Consider the following 16,046-nt stretch of genomic DNA (forward strand, 5'->3'; position numbering starts at 1 on the left):
GGTGACCCACTTGAGTCCCCTTCAGTGATTTCAATTCCCGTTGTTCGGGGCTCTGTTTTTATCCACAGCATACTGCTTCTCTTATCACCAACCTGAGGCATTTGACCTATTCTGTGTTCTTTAGTCGTTCTCTCTGGAATACTTAAGATACTTATTTCTTAAGGACACTGACCAATAGATTCCCTATTTTGCTTAGTTTTCTGTCTCTTTTCTTAATTTCTGTTGTCTTCACAGAATCCATATAGTTGAATATTTTTAAAAAGGGGGCCAGGTGTGGTGGCACACTTCTGTAATCCCAGCACTTTGGGAGGCAGAGGCGGGTGGATCACTTGAGGTTAGGAGTTAAAGACCAGCCTGGCCAACAAGGTGAAACCCGTCTCTACTAAAAATCCAAAGGTTAGGTGGGTGTGGTGTCATACACTTGTAATCCCAGTTACTCAGGAGGCTGAGACAGGAGAATCGCTTGAACCCGGGAGGTGGAGGTTGCATTGAGCCGAGATTGGGTGAGACTCGGGCAACAGGGTGAGACTCTGTCTCAAAAAATAATAATAAAAAAATATTTTTAAAAAAGGGTTAAAATCTACCCAGTCCGCCTCCCCAAAATAACTTATAAATGCATTTTCCCATTATATGTAACCGCCCACCCTCAGTTTGGAGAGTTGTTCATATTCTTATTTAGAAATATATACTAATTATGTACTTAAGTGCCATGTGTCAAATAATATAGTCCTTGATTTCTAAGATTTCATAGTGGTTCAGTAGGAAGAGGCTGATATATGAACACATAATTACAGTATATTGTGAAAAGTGCTCTTGCAGGGCAATGTACAAGTGGTTATGGGAGCACCTGGAAGAAGGGGTTGGGGCAATGTTTTGAAGCAAATGTCTCCTGACATTTCTACACTAACAAGTATATACTATCACAGAAGCAGCCTGATGAAGAGCACCTGCCTTCTTTCAGCCTTACAACAACCTGGTGAGGTGTAGGTTTTTGACTCCCATTTTACAGAGCATTCTGAAGTTCAGAAAGGCTCAGTGGCTGGCTCTTAAAACACAGATTCTAGATTCAGCTTCTGTGTTTGTCCCCTCCCCCTTCCAGGACATCTATGCCCTTCAGCAAGGCATAGAATGTACCTATGCACGGTACTAGAGTGTCCTCCCAGCTCCTCTCCTTTAGTTCTTTCTCCTTAAGCAAAACTAGAGTCTCAGATTCCTCTTTTCTGTGTCTAGCCTGCTTCCAGTGTCGTTGGTGCATTGAGTATTCCAGGACTGTAGCAGTAGTGAATATTGCTGATGTCATTGTTTGCCTTATTGGGATTTTGCTCTTTGTTTCACAGGGAGCTGTGATTGGTATAGACGATGAGGACGACAGCACCTTCACAATAACTGTTGATCAGAAAACCTTCCATTTCCAGGGTGAGCTGAAAGAAGAGATTCTTTCTCTTCATAGTCCCATCTGCTTCTTTCCTTCTCTTTTGGGTTGTTTGCTGGATGACTTTAATGGTTTTGCAACTGATCCTGCATGAACGAGTACACAGGAACGTTCTGGATGAAGTGGTACTGCAGGTTAGGCAGGGATTTGTATCTGCGGTGGATGTAGATCAATTTGAAACGACTGTGGATCTGGCTGCAGTTGGAGATTAAAAATTTTAAAGGATAAAAATCAGTGAAGGGAGAGAGTAATGGGCTGCTGCTGCTGCTGGCTTGTGTTTACAGAAGGTTGCTGATCTTTATCAAGGAGTATGGTTCTGCTTCTGCATGAAGAATCTAAAGACTGATTGCGAAGGTTGCAGTGTTTGTCTGTGTAAAACTCAAAATATAAATTAAATTGAAGCTTAGTGGCAACCTTTGACTTAAAGGTTTTCCTCTGCTTCAAGAACTACAAGTTTGCGTTCATTTCATCTTATTTCTGTTTTGTCTGCCAGCCATCATTTCTCTGCTGTTATCCTTTTTATAGTTAAAAACACCAATGCCATCTGCCACTGCTATGTTTCGGCATTGCATTCTATGGTTCACCGGTAGAAAGGGTAAGGTACTGTATGATCATTCTTATTTCATCTTGCTTTGAAAACTCTAAACCAGAAAATAAAAGTCAATTTTAATGATCTTGTCCTAAAGTATCTCTTGTCTGTTAGGAGTATCTGTTAGTTTTAGTATTCATGGTTTTGCTTTTTTGCCTTTTCAGAGTAATCATTCTTTTCTGATTAGAGCAGTCCAAGAAACTTAGAAATGAAAAGATTAGGAGACGTTAGCACTTTCTCCCAACTACAAGTAACAGTGCACTGTTAGAGATGCTAGGTATGCCAAGATAAATAAATATTAAATACATTTATTGCTTTAAAATGTTTTTGGTTATGAAGTCTAACAGAGGCCAGATAGGTTATGTGAGGTATTTAGGCAGCTGTTGTCTTTTTGTGCTAGGATAGTGAACTGCAGTTATTTTTCTTTATTGTCTTGTTTCAGAAATTGACACAGTAATGAAAGATGCAGGTTATATTTAACAAACATAAACCAGTGTACTCAATAGTGATATCTCTAATACTTTCTTCTGTGTATCCTTAAAGTATGTACTGTGTTTGGTGATATTATTTATTCAGAGCTGCTTAAATAATGATGCTCTCCTGAAATTTTCTGTGTATTTAACTTCATAAAACATTTTAAATCCTTTTATGAAAGCCCAGAGTCTTTATTTTTAGGTTAAATATGTAATGCTGCTTATAAACCAAAGCAGATAATTCCTACACCCCGGAACTCTACTTGAATGGAGTTGAATATTTTAATGCATTTCAAGAAAGAGCTGCTGGGTGCAGGTAGGGCTGCAGTATGGAATTCTCTTGTCTGTAGTTGCTAAGGAGATACCTCCTTTGGACCCTCAGAAGTTGTATTGTTTGCTTGTTTAAAGGAAAAGAGACTCAGATCTCTAGAACAAAGGTACTTCTACCTTCTGATTTACTTCTAAATTATTTATCTCCCCATTAGCACTCTCATATTTATGTGGCTTATAAAACAAGAAATTTTCCTAAGGAAGGATTTAAATGATAGAGTTACAATTTAAATATTAAAAATAATTGATTCATAATTCTGAAACTGTCAGAATATTCAGTTTATTTTCTATTGTAGTAGTTATGAGAGTCTTAGCTCTGGATTCTGGATTTTGCAAAGAACTTGGTAAGACTGTATTTTTTGTTGTTGTTAATAATGAGAGCTATTTCACATTCATAGGTCCTTCATAAAATCTCTGCAAATTTGATAAAAAGTTATCAATGAGAGATCTTAAATTCTTGATTAGAACTGAAAGCAGATTTTAGCTATATATGTGAACATATGTTTAAATGTACTGCAAGTTTTTATTGAATACACCAGGTTTTTTGAAAGCAAATGAAATATTAGTTCATGCATTTATAAAACAAATTCTACTCTCAGCTATTAAAGGGAAAGCTAGAGTTTGTTCAGATACATTCATTTATTCATTCAACATCTATTTTAGACATTATTCTGAGGATATAGTGGTATACAAAACAGATAAAACTCCTTGCTCTTTGAGTCATCCATTCCAATAAAAGAGAAAGTTAATCAACACGGTAAGTTCATAAAATAGAAGTAAATGAAAGTGGTAAGACCTGGGGAGAAAAACATAACATAGGAAAGGAGACAATGAAATAGAAATTCATGCAGGGAGGGAGAAGGTGTTGAAATTTTAAATAGGGTGGTTAGGGTAAGACTCACTAAGATGGTGCCCTTTAGTTAAAGAGCTGAAGAAAGTGAGGAGACAAGGTATATGGCTGTGTTGGGGAGGGAGATGGGGTCGATACGTCATTTCTCTGTCTGGAATGATGTACTCACTCTGCCTCCCTTCCCAACACTGTCATATACTTTGTCTTGTTTTTGTTTTTCTTTTTTTAGTTTATAGTCATATATTTGAAGAACAGCTGGAGGCCAGCTCTGATTGGAGTGCAGATAACCATGAGAGAGAGTAATCGGGGATGAAATCCGAGAGGACACAGGAAGTCCAATCATATTAAGCCTTTATATGGGCATCGAATTTGACCGAGATAAAAGGCCATTAGAGGCTTTTTGAGCAGAGGGGTGACATGGTGTGATTTATGTTTTAACAGGATGACTCTGGCCACTGTGTTGAGAGTAAAATTCAGAGGGGCAAGGGCAGAAGTCGGGAAACTATTTCTGCAATAGGAGACTATTGTAAACCAGAGGAGTGGTGGTAGTGCTCCCACATGTTAGCAGTGGAGATGGGGAGATAGAAGTGTTTGAATTGTGTGTATGTTTAATCAACTTTATTGAGGTATATTAACATATATCATAACTACCACCACAATCAAGATATAGATTCCATCATTCCAAAATATTCCTTTATACCTCCATCAGTCAGTCCCCAGCTGCAGCCCCTGGCTGCAAGCAACCACTGATGTGCTTTCTGTCATCGTAGAATAGATGTTTTGTTTGGAGAATTTCACATAAATGGAATCATACATTATGTACTCTGTTATCTGGCTTTATTTTAGCTCAGCATAATGTTTTTAAGATTCATCCATGTTGTTGCATATATTAGTAGTTTCTTTTACATTGCTAAGTAATATTCTGTTATATGATGGTATATTTATTCTGAAGGTTGAGCTGTAGCATATGACAGAAAGACAAGTCTAGGTCGAGTAACAAGAATGGAGTTGCCATTAGCTGAAGTGGAAGATCACAGGAGGAACTAATTGGGAGGGTGAGGGAAATGTGAGCATTGGGAGCTTAGCTTTGGACATATTTATTAAACAAGCTTTAGATATCCACCAAACAGGCAAATGGAGATGTCAAGTAGACAGTTGGAGTTCAGTGGAAAAGTTTGGACTGGAGAAATAAAGTCGGGAGTCATGGGCACATAGATGGTATATAAAGCCACAAGAATTTGGGAGTAAGGATGGAGAGAAAAGGGGTCTGAATAATGAGCCCTAGGGCACTCAGCATTTATTGAGAGGGCACAAGATGAGATAAAACCAGCAAGAGATTGAGAAGAAGCAATCAAAAAGGAGGAGGAAAACCAAAGGAATGTGGTATCCTGGAAGGCAAGAAAAGGTGTTTCTAGGAGGAGAGAAGGATCAACAACTGTGTTAAATTCTACTGACGGATCAAGTAAGATGAGGACTGCGAAACAGGTGCAGGATTTAATAATGAGAAGTTTATTGATAACCCTGAGAAGAGTGATTTTTAAGATAGGGGTGTAAGGCCGGGCGCGGTGGCTCACGCCTGTAATCCCAGCACTTTGGGAGGCCAAGGAGGGTGGATCACGAGGTCAAGAGATCGAGACCATTCTGGTCAACACAGTGAAACCCTATTTCTACTAAAAATACAAAAATTAGCTGGGCATGATGGCGCACGCCTGTAGTCCCAGCTGCTCAGGAGGCTGAGGCAGGAGAATTGCTTGAACCCCGGAGGCAGAGGTTGTGGTGAGCCGAGATGGCGCCATTGCACTCCAGCCTGGGTAACAAGAGTGAAACTCCGTCTCAAAAAAAAAAAAAAAATAGGAGTATAGACAATGCATTCAAATTTTGATGTAATGGGAAGATGAGAAACATAGCTGAAACTGGAAGGGGAAGTTGTAACAAGGGAGCTTTTGTTTTGTTTTTGTAGGATAAGAGAAATAATAGCATTTCTATGTTGTTGGCAGTGATTCAGTAAAGAGGGAAGAATTGATGATGCAAGAGAGAAAGGAAAAAGTTGCTGGATCACTGTCCTGGAGAAAGCAAGAGAGGATGAGATCTAACACACAGGTGGGAGCAGTGTCTTTGGCTTGGAGCATGGACACTTTATCTAAAGTGTTATAACACAGCTGTGATTGTTGATGAGACCTTAAACAGATTAAAGCAGTGGTAATAGGGAGGAAAACAGACTAGATTTGATATTTTAAAAAATCTATAGAACTGGGGCACAGTGGTGTCCACCTGTAGTCCCTGCTATTCGGGAGGCTGAGGCCAGAGGACCACTTGAGCCCAGGAATTTAAGATTGTAGTGTTCTATGATCACATCTGTGCATAGCCACTGCACTCTAGCCTGGGCAGTATAGTGATGCCCTGTCTCTAAAAAAAATTTGTTTTAATCTATAGGAACTGGTGATTGCTCAGAAATGGGAGGTGAGAGAATTTGGGTACTAAAGGTGATGCTCTTGGCTTGGCTTACTGTTGGATGTTGTCAACGTCTCCTTCCCTCCCTCCCTCCGTTCACTTTTTCTTTCTTTCTTTCTATTTTTAGTTATATATATATATATATTTCTTTTTTTTTTTTGAGACAGGGCCTTGCTCTGTCACCCAGGCTGGAGTGCAGTGGCATGATCATGGCTCACTGCAACCTCGACTTCCTGGTCTCAAGTGATCCTCCCACCTCAGCCTCCCAGGTAGCTGGGATTACTAAAAAAATTAGCCTGCACCACCATGGCCAGTTAATTTTTTTTTAATAAACTTTTTTACTTTAATAGTTATTTTTTGAGTTAAAACTCATATGTATGTATGTTTAATCAACTTCATTGAGGTATAACTCATTATGTTGCCAGGGCTGGTTTTGAACTCCTAGGCTCAGGCAATCCTCCTGCCTTAGCCACCCAAAGTGCTGGGATTTCAGGTGTTAGCCATTGTGCCTCACTGTCAACATCTGAAGTAGAGCATATAGGAGAGCAGAGGTGGTGGTGAGAGGGACCTCTTATGTTTGAGGTGTCTGTGGGACACACAGATGATGGTAATTGGATCTGAGTCTGGGCTGGAAATGGAGATTTGTGGTCATCAGCATACTGCTGGTAGGTAGAACTAGAAGTTGAAAATATGAATGCCTAACGGCTAGGCGGGTAAGTACAGTCAGGTGCTGCATAAGGACATTTAGGTCAATGATGGACCATGTATAAGTTTTTGGTTCTACAAGATTATAATGCCGTATTTTTACTGTACTTTTTCTATGTTTAGATATACAAATGCCGTTGTGTTGCAGTTGCCTTCAGTATTGAGTGCAGTAACATACTCTACAGCAGGGTATCCAATCTTATGGCTTCCCTGGGCTATGTTGGAAGAAGAATTGTCTTGGGTCACACATAAAATACACTAACGATAGCTAATGAGTTAAAAATGAAAATTCCAGAAAAACCTCATAATGTTTTAAGAAAGTTTATGAATTTGTTTTGGGCTGCATTCAAAGCCATCCTGTGCCACCTGCAGCCTGTGGGCCGCAGGTTGGACAGGCTTGCAGGTTTATAGCCTAGGAATCATAGCCAAACCCGATAGCCCAGGTGTGTAGTAGGTTTTGCCATCTAGGTTCATGTACTGATGTTTGCACAGTGATGAAATTGCCTAATATATGCATTTCTCAGGACACGTTTCTCAGAACAGATTCCAGTCATTAAGCGGTGCATGACTGTAAATGAGTGAAGAGTATGGCTGCGTAAAGACTAGCAAGTTGAAGCAGGGCGCAGTGGCTCACGGCTGTAATCACAGAACTTTGGGAGGCTGAGACGGGCAGATCACCTGAAGTCAGGAGTTTGAGACTAGCCTGGCCAACATGGTGAAACCCCGTCTCCACTAAAAATGCAAAAATTAGCTGGGTGTGGTGGTGTATATCTTTAATTCCAGTTACTTGGGAGGCTGGAGAATTGCTTGAACCCAGGAGGTGGAGGTTGCAGTGAGCCGAGATCGTGCCATTGCACTCCAGCCTGGGCAACAAAAGCAAAACTCTGTCTCAAAAAAAAAAAAAAAAAAAAGACTAGCAAGTTAGAGAGGTCACATCCTGTTTAAAGGGGTAGCTGCTACTTAGTTCCAGACAGTTGTAGACTTGGAATGTTTGCCCGGTGTTGTCAGTTCATCCATTTTTTTCAAGAGAAGCCAGAAATTTCATTTTTGTTTTTTATGGGTGGAATTAAGCCTGTGTGTGTGTGTGTGTGTGTGTGTGTGTGTGTGTGTGTGTGTGTGAAATCTCTAGTTTAGAAATAATTTTTTATGTAGACCAAATAAAATGCATCTAAGGGCTAAATAAAACCTTTGGATTTTTAGTCTTTGATTAAAATCAGAATAGTAATGGGTGTTATCCTTCTGGAATATCAGAGCGAAAAGAGAGCTGATTATTAAATCCTGGATCACACTAGGGTGGAACTGCTAACAGGCTCATAGGAATGATCATAGAGGTTAGGATGAAAGCTGTTAGCTTCAACCATATGAAATTACTTTTTTTTATAGGTGAAAAGTAGTTGCATATTAGCAGTTCATGTGGCTCAATCTAATAGAAGACTAGTTCACACTAATAATTAGAAAAAAATCTAATTATTTGAATTTTACCTTCAAATAAAATTTTATCTATTTAATGACTTAATATATATCATGATTCATAATGTTACTGATAATATATTGGGGTAATAATAATAATGGCCAACATTTATTGAATGTTCATGAGTTTTAATTGAATAGTGTCTACCATAAAATAAGCATTTTAACTCATGCAGTTTTCCCAACCTTATGAAGTAAGTACTGTTATAATATTAGTGTTTTTATTTTATTGATTAGAAAACTGGGAGCCACAAATACATAGCTAATAAGGCAGAACTGAAATTTTAACACAAACAATTGTGCCCTCGAGCCATTTTCCTCCTCACTGTTATAAACTGTATTGTAGAGATTTGTCAACTAGTTTACAATTAACATTTATCAGAAAAGATATTAAGAGGCCAGGCATGGTGGCTCACGCCTGTAATCCCAACACTCTGGGAGGTTGAAGTAGGTGGATCACTTGAGGCCAGAAGTTTGAGACCAGCCTGGCCAACATGGTAAAACCCCGTCTCTACTAAAAATACAGAAATTAGCTAGGTATAGTGGTGCATGCTATAGTCCCAGCTACTTAGGAGGCTGGGGCAGGAGAATCGCTTGAACTTGGGAGGTGAAGGCTGCAGTGAGCCAAGATTGTGCTACTGCACTCCAGCCTGGGCAGCAAAGTGAGACATCTTCTCAAAAAAGAAAAAAAAAAGGAATTAATATAAAATAAGGAACTTTAAATTACAATGCAGTTTAATGCAGTTAAAATTTTGGGCAATAACTAGCCAGGAGTATAGGTGATGTGCCTGTAATCCCATATAATCAGGAGGTTAAGGTGGGAGGATGGCTTGAACTCGGGAGGCAAAGATTGCAGTGAGCCAAGATCGTGCAATTGCACTCCAGCCTGGGTGACAGAGCGAGACTCCACCTCAAAAAAAAAAAAAAAATGACAATGACCACAAAAATAATGATAATTATGTGAAGTGATATATTTTTAAAAAATATATTTTATTGCACTTCAGGTTCTGGGGTACATGTGCTGAACATGTGGGATTATTGCATAGGTACATACATGGCAATGTAGTTTGCTGCCTCCATCCCCATGTCACCGATATCTGGCATTTCTTCCCATGTTATTCCTCCCCAACCTCCCTACCCCCTGTTATCCCTCCCCATTCCCCACCAACAGACCCCAGTGTGTGATGCTCCCCTCCCTGTGTCCATGTATTCTCATTGTTCAACACCCACTTAGGAGTGAGAACACACAGTGTTTGATTTTCTGTTCTTGTGTCAGTTTGCTGAGAATGATGGTTTCCAGATTCATCCATGTCCCTACAAAGGACACAAACTCATTGTTTTTTTATGGCTGCATAGTATTCCATCGTGTATATCTGCCACATTTTCCTTGTCTAGTCTGTCATTGATGGGCATTTGGGTTGGTTCCACGTCTTTGCTATTGTGAACAGTGCTGCAATGAACATATGTGTAGGGCATGTGTCTTTGTAATAGAACGATTTATAATCCTCTGGATATATACCCAGTAATGGGATTGCTGGGTCAAATGGAATTTCTATTTCTAGGTCCTTGAGGAATCACCACACTGTCTTCCACAATGGTTGAACTAATTTACACTCCCACCAACAGTGTAAAAGTGTTCCTGTTTCTCCACATCCTCTCTAGCATCTGTTGTCTCCAGATTTTTTAATGATTGCCATTCTAACTGGCATGAGATGGTATCTCCATGTGGTTTTGATTTGCATTTCTCTAATGACCCTTGATGATGAGCATTTTTTCATGTTTGAAAAATGCTCAAAACTGTTTGTTTTTTTTTTTCTGGTGCAGAGATGCTTTTATTTCCAGGATATTTTCACATAACAAAATCCCAACAAGTCCTCGAGGGGCCACACCTCAGGGGTGGGAAGCGGGGCAGGCCTGCCAGGGGGACTTGGTCTGTATCAGCACAGACAAACACAGTTGTGAGGCTGGGGAAGCCTCATAAATGTCTTCCTTTGAAAAGTGTCTGTTCATATCCTTCGCCCACTTTTGAATGGGTTTGTTTGTTTTTTTCTTGTAAATCTGTTTTAGTTCTTTGTAGATTCTGGATATTAGCCCTTTGTCAGTTGGGTAGATTGCAAACATTTTTTCCCATTCTGTTGGTTGCTGGTTCACTCTACTGATTGTTTCTTTTGCTGTACAGAAGCTCTGGAGTTTAGTTAGATCCCATTTGTCTATTTTGGCTTTTGTTGCCAATGCTTTTGGTGTTTTGGTCATGAAGTCCTTGCCTATGCCTATGTCCTGAATGGTTTTGCGTAGGTTTTCTTCTAGGGTTTTTATGGTTTTAGGTCTTATGTTTAAGTCTTTAATCCATCTGGAGTTAATTTTAGTTTAAGGTATCAGGAAGGGGTCCAGTTTCTGCTTTCTGTACATGGCAAGCCAGTTTTCCCAACACCATTTATTAAACAGGGAATCCTTTCCCCATTGCTTGTTTTTGTCAGGTTTGTCACAGATCAGGTGGTCGTAGATGCGTGGCATTGCCTCTGAGGCCTCTGTTCTGTTTCATGGTCTACATATCTCTGTTTTGGTACCAGTACCATGCTGTTTTGATTACTGTAACCTTGTAGTATAGTTTGAAGTCCAGTAGCATGATGCCTCCATCTTTGTTCTTTTTGCTTAGGATTGTCTTGGCTATGCAGGCTCTCTTTTGGTTCCATATGAAGTTTAAGGTGGTTTTTTCCAGTTCTGTGAAGAGGGTCATAGGTAGCTTGATGGGAATAGCGTTGAATCTATAAATTACTTTGGGCAGTATGGCCATTTTCACAGTATTGATTCTTCTTAACCATGAGCATGGAATGTTTTTCTATCTGTTTTTGTCCTCTCTTATTTCCTTGAGCAGTGGTTTGTAATTCTCCTTGAAGAGGTCCTTTGCATCTTTGTTAGTTGTATTTTATTCTCTTTTTAGCAATGTGAATGGCAGTTTGTTCTTGATTTGGCTCTCTGTTTGTCTGTTATTGGTGTATAGGAATGCTTGTGATTTCTGCACATGGATTTTGTATCCTGAGACTTTGCTGAAGTTGCTTATCAATGTAAGGAGATTTTGGGCTGAGACAATGGGGTCTTCTAAATATACAGCCATGTTGTCTGCGAATAGAGACAATCTGACTTTCTCCTTTCCTAATTGAATACTCTTTATTTCTTTTTCTTGCCTGATCGCGCTGGCTAGAACTTCCAATGCTGTATTGGATATGAGTGGTGAGAAAGGGCATCCTTGTCTAGTGCCAGATTTCAAAGGGAATGCTTCCAGTTTTTGTCCATTCAGTATAATATTGGCTGTGGGTTTGTCATAAATAGCTTTTATTATTTTGAGATATATTTTGTCGATACCTAGTTTATTGAGAGTTTTTAGCATAAAGGGCTGTTGAATTTTACCAAAGGCCTTCTCTGCATCTACTGAGATAATCATGTGGTTTTTGTCTTTGGTTCTGTTTATGTGGTGGATTACGTTTATAGACTTGCATATGTTAAACCAGCCTTGCATCCCTGGATGAAGCCTACTTGATCATGATGGATAAGCTTTTTGATGTTCTGTTGCAATCAGTTTGCCAGTATTTTATTGAAGATTTTTGCATCTATGTTCATCATGGATATTGGCCTGAAGTTTTTTGTTGTTGTTGAGTCTCTGCTAGGTTTTGGTATCAGGATGATATTGGTCTCATAAAATGATATGGGATGGTTTCCCTCTTTTTGGATTGTTTGGAATAGTTTCAGAAGGAGTGGTACCAGTTCCTCTTTGTCTGGTAGAATTTGGCTGTGAACCCATGTGGACCTGGGGTACATTTGTTAATTGGCTAGATCAAACCATTCCACAATGTGTATATACTTCAAAATATCATGTTGTATGTGATAAATACAATGAAATAACAATACCAATTTGGCATTTTTAATGGTCTACATGTTCCATTACTTAGTAGAAATAGTAGTGGCAGTGGTGGTGTTGGTGGTAGTTGATAACAACTATTATTACTACTACTAAATATCTGTTTTGAACCTGGCACCATAAAATAGGCTGGAGTGCAGTGGTGCGACCTAGGCTCACTGTAACGTCTGCCCCCTGGTTTCTACTGATTCTTCTGCCTCAGCCTTCCGAGTCACTGGAATTACAGGTGCCCACCACCACCCCCTGCTAATTTTTGTATTTTTAGTAGAGATGGGGTTTCACCATGTTGGCCAGGCTGATCTTGAACTCCTAACCTCAGGCAGTCTGACCGCTTCAGGCTCCCAGAGTGAGCCACCATGCCCGGCTTAAGTTTTCTGTTTTCGTACTAATTAAAATAATGGTAGTAGAGCCATTTATGGAAAACAGGATGGAGGTTTCTCAAGAAACTAAAAATTGAACTGCCGTATGATTCAGCAATTCCACTGCTGTATATAAACTGGGTATAAGGTTGTCTCTCAGTATCTGTGGGGAATTGGTTCCAGGACCCCCACTCCCCACCCCCAGTACCAAAATCACAGATGTCCATACCCCTTATATTAAATGGCACAATATTTGCATAAACCTTTGCATATTCTCCTACATACTTTAAACCATCAGTAGATTTCTAGATTACTTCCAGTACCTAATACAGCCTACATGCTATGTAAATAGCTGTCATACTATACTTTTAAAATTTGTGTTATTTTGGCTGGGCTCGGTGGCTCACGCTTGTAATCCCAGCACTTCGGGCGGATCATCTGAGGTCAGGAGTTTGAGACCAGCCTGGCCAACATGGCAAAACCCTGACTCTACCAAAAATTTAAAAAAATTAACCATGTGTGGTGGTGGGTGCCTGTAATCCCAGCTAGGCAGGAGGCTGAGGCAGGAGAATTGCTTGAACTGGGGAGGCAGAGGCTGTCACCCAGCCTGGGCAATGGAGAGACTCTGTCTCAAAAAACAACAGCAAAAGTTATATTATTTTTATTGATGTGTTATTTTTAATTGTTTCTTTTTAAAAATATTTTTAATCTTTAATTGGTTGAATCCATGGATGTAGAACGTGCAGATCCAGAGGGTCCACATAGATCCAAAGGAAATGAAATCAGTATGTTGAGAAGATATGTAATGCACTCCCTACATTCACTGCAGCATTATTCACAGTTGCCAAGATAGGGAATCACTCTAATTGTCCATCAATAGATGAATGGATAAAGAAAATGTGTATATTGTATACACAATGGAATACTATCCAACTTTCTTTATTCCTTTTTAATATTTTTTGGCCAGGAACAGTGTGTTGAGACCAGTTTTTGGTTTTTCAGTTTTTTTTTTTTTTGAGATGGAGTCTTGCTCTTATCATGCAGGCTGGAATGTAGTGGCACAATCTTGGCTCACTGAAACCTCTGTCTCTGGATTCAAGCAATTCTCCTGCCTCAGCCTCCCAAGTAGCTGGGATTACAGGTGGCTGCCATCATGCCCATCTAATTTTTGTATTTTTAGTAGAGATGGGGCTTCACCACATTGGCCAAGGTGGTCTCGAACTCCTGACCTCATGATCTGCCCATCTTGGCCTCCCAAAGTTCTGGGTTTACAGGCATGAGCCACAGTGCCTGGCCAAGACCAGTTTTTAAAATATATATATATTTAATATAAATATAAATATATATATATATATATATATATATATATATATATATCTCAAAATATATTCAAATAGTTTCCTGTGCTACTTGAGAGACAATGATGCATTAAATTGTATGGGCTTATAAGAGCAATAGGAGTTAAGGGAAGGGAATGATGAATGGACCCTAAATTTGAGACAGAAAAGTACATTTGTTATGGTAGAAGTCAGAGGATTGAGGACCTACAGCCCTTCCCAAGGGAGCCCTTAGACGCTTCTAGAAAATACCAGTGCTCAATTTATTCCCTTCTTGTAATACATCCATTTTTATTATCAAGCAATATTTGAGCATTTATTGCATAGCAGGCACTAAGTTGGTTTCTGAGTATAAAGGGTGAGCAAAGCAACATGCCTAATCCCAAGGTTTTCACATTTTGAAAATCATCCTTCTACAAGAGGCTTTCTGGTTGCACACAATTTCAGGCAGTTCTCAGAACCAGGTTAAGTATCTCTGAGTTGATCCTCTGGTGCTTCTGGTATGTGTAGACTGCATTCATCCTTGTTTTTACTTCTAGACTGCCAACTGGTAAATTCTCCAAGAAAATGCTTACTTCTATCATGATCATCTTTTTTTTTTTTTTTTTTTTTTTTAAGATGGCATCTCATGCTGTTGCCCAGGCTGGAGTGCAGTGGCATGCTCTTGGCTCACTGCAACTTCCGCCTCTGGGGTTCAAGCAGTTCTCTTGCCTTAGCTTCCCAAGTATTGGCTGGGATTACAGGTGCGTCATCACACCCGGCTAATTTTTGCATTTTTGTAGGAATGGGGTTTCACGATGTTGGCCAGGCTGGTCTCAAACTCCTGACCTCAAGTGATCCATCTGCCTTGGCCTCCCAAAGTGCTGGGATTACAGGTGTGATCCACCACACCTGGCCCCTACCATAATTATCTTTGTCTTTTCAACCTCCTCCATTAACCTCTTACAAAAGACTTCTACAAGGCATTCATTCTTATGATCATGGTGCTTTCATGAATGTACTCCATATGTAACATTGATCCAGCATATAAATTAAAGTTGAGTTTTATTGTTACATTTTCTTAATACTAAATTTGGGACCATAAGACAGTTTGAATACCCAGGAAAAAAGAAATCAAATAAATATAAGAAAGGCTCTGTCTTTGCTAGGGGACTGGCTTTAATGAGGACATCTGCTTTTGGTGACTGCCTAGTGGCAGGAATCAGTGGATCATGCAAAAGAAAATTGAACTGGTCCTTGATTATCAATATTTAAATCAAGTGGAGTTATGTATCAATGGGACTCTTTATTGGAGATGATGATTGTAAATTTTTTCTGGAGAAGATTATTATGATATAGAAGTGAGCCTTGGCCGGGCGCGGTGGCTCAAGCCTGTAATCCCAGCACTTTGGGAGGCCGAGGCGGGTGGATCACGAGGTCGAGAGATCGAGACCATCCTGGTCAACATGGTGAAACCCCGTCTCTACTAAAAATACAAAAAATTAGCTGGGCATGGTGGCCCCTGCCTGTAATCCCAGCTACTCAGGAGGCTGAGGCAGGAGAATTGCCTGAACCCAGGAGGCAGAGGTTGTGGTGAGCCGAGATCGCGCCATTGCACTCCAGCCTGGGTAACAAGAGCGAAACTCTGTCTCAAAAAAAGAAAAAAAGAAAAAAAAAAAAAAAGAAGTGAGCCTCTAGAGGTGCAGAGGATGCAGATGCTTACTTAGGGTTCAGTTAATGTTGTGCTAGGAACTGTAATTCTCCTAGGTACCTCACACCTACTTAAAAAGTAGATATTTTTATTTCCATTTTATAGATAAGGAAACTGAGGCTTATATACATTTTTATTACATGTCACACATGTAGGAAATGGCATAACCTGGAATCAAACCTATGTGTTTTTCATCACATGGTGCTGCTTGTTCATGCCTTTCCTTCCTTGTTACCCTTGGCCACACTCATGTATGTCTCTTTTACCATACCTTAGTCTCTTTGCAGCTCTAGCTTCACTGCTGTTCTCTCTGCTAAACAGTGTAGCACGCTTCCTACACTGATTGTATTAGCAATGTTTTCTTGCTGTCAGGTAGTTTTGGTTGTCACCTTTCTCCTGTGCTTAGTGTATATATATCTTGTCACTGAGCAGGGCCCCGCTGAG

General features: G+C 39.8%; 1 protein-coding gene across 7 annotated transcripts in view; it reads left to right on the top strand.

The window, feature by feature from the left end:
• Positions 1-16,046, top strand: part of OSBPL9 (oxysterol binding protein like 9) — a 182,938-nt gene that overhangs the window by 58,507 nt on the left and 108,385 nt on the right. For all 7 annotated transcript variants that reach the window (XM_039474568.2, XM_010349188.2, XM_003921563.3 and 4 more), the window contains one exon: positions 1,338-1,416. In XM_039474568.2, the coding sequence (XP_039330502.1) occupies positions 1,338-1,416 (79 nt within the window). The remainder of the gene's footprint in view (positions 1-1,337; positions 1,417-16,046) is intronic.

Source organism: Saimiri boliviensis, chromosome 11, assembly GCF_048565385.1.
Source record: "Saimiri boliviensis isolate mSaiBol1 chromosome 11, mSaiBol1.pri, whole genome shotgun sequence".
NCBI classification, from domain to species: Eukaryota; Metazoa; Chordata; class Mammalia; order Primates; family Cebidae; genus Saimiri; species Saimiri boliviensis.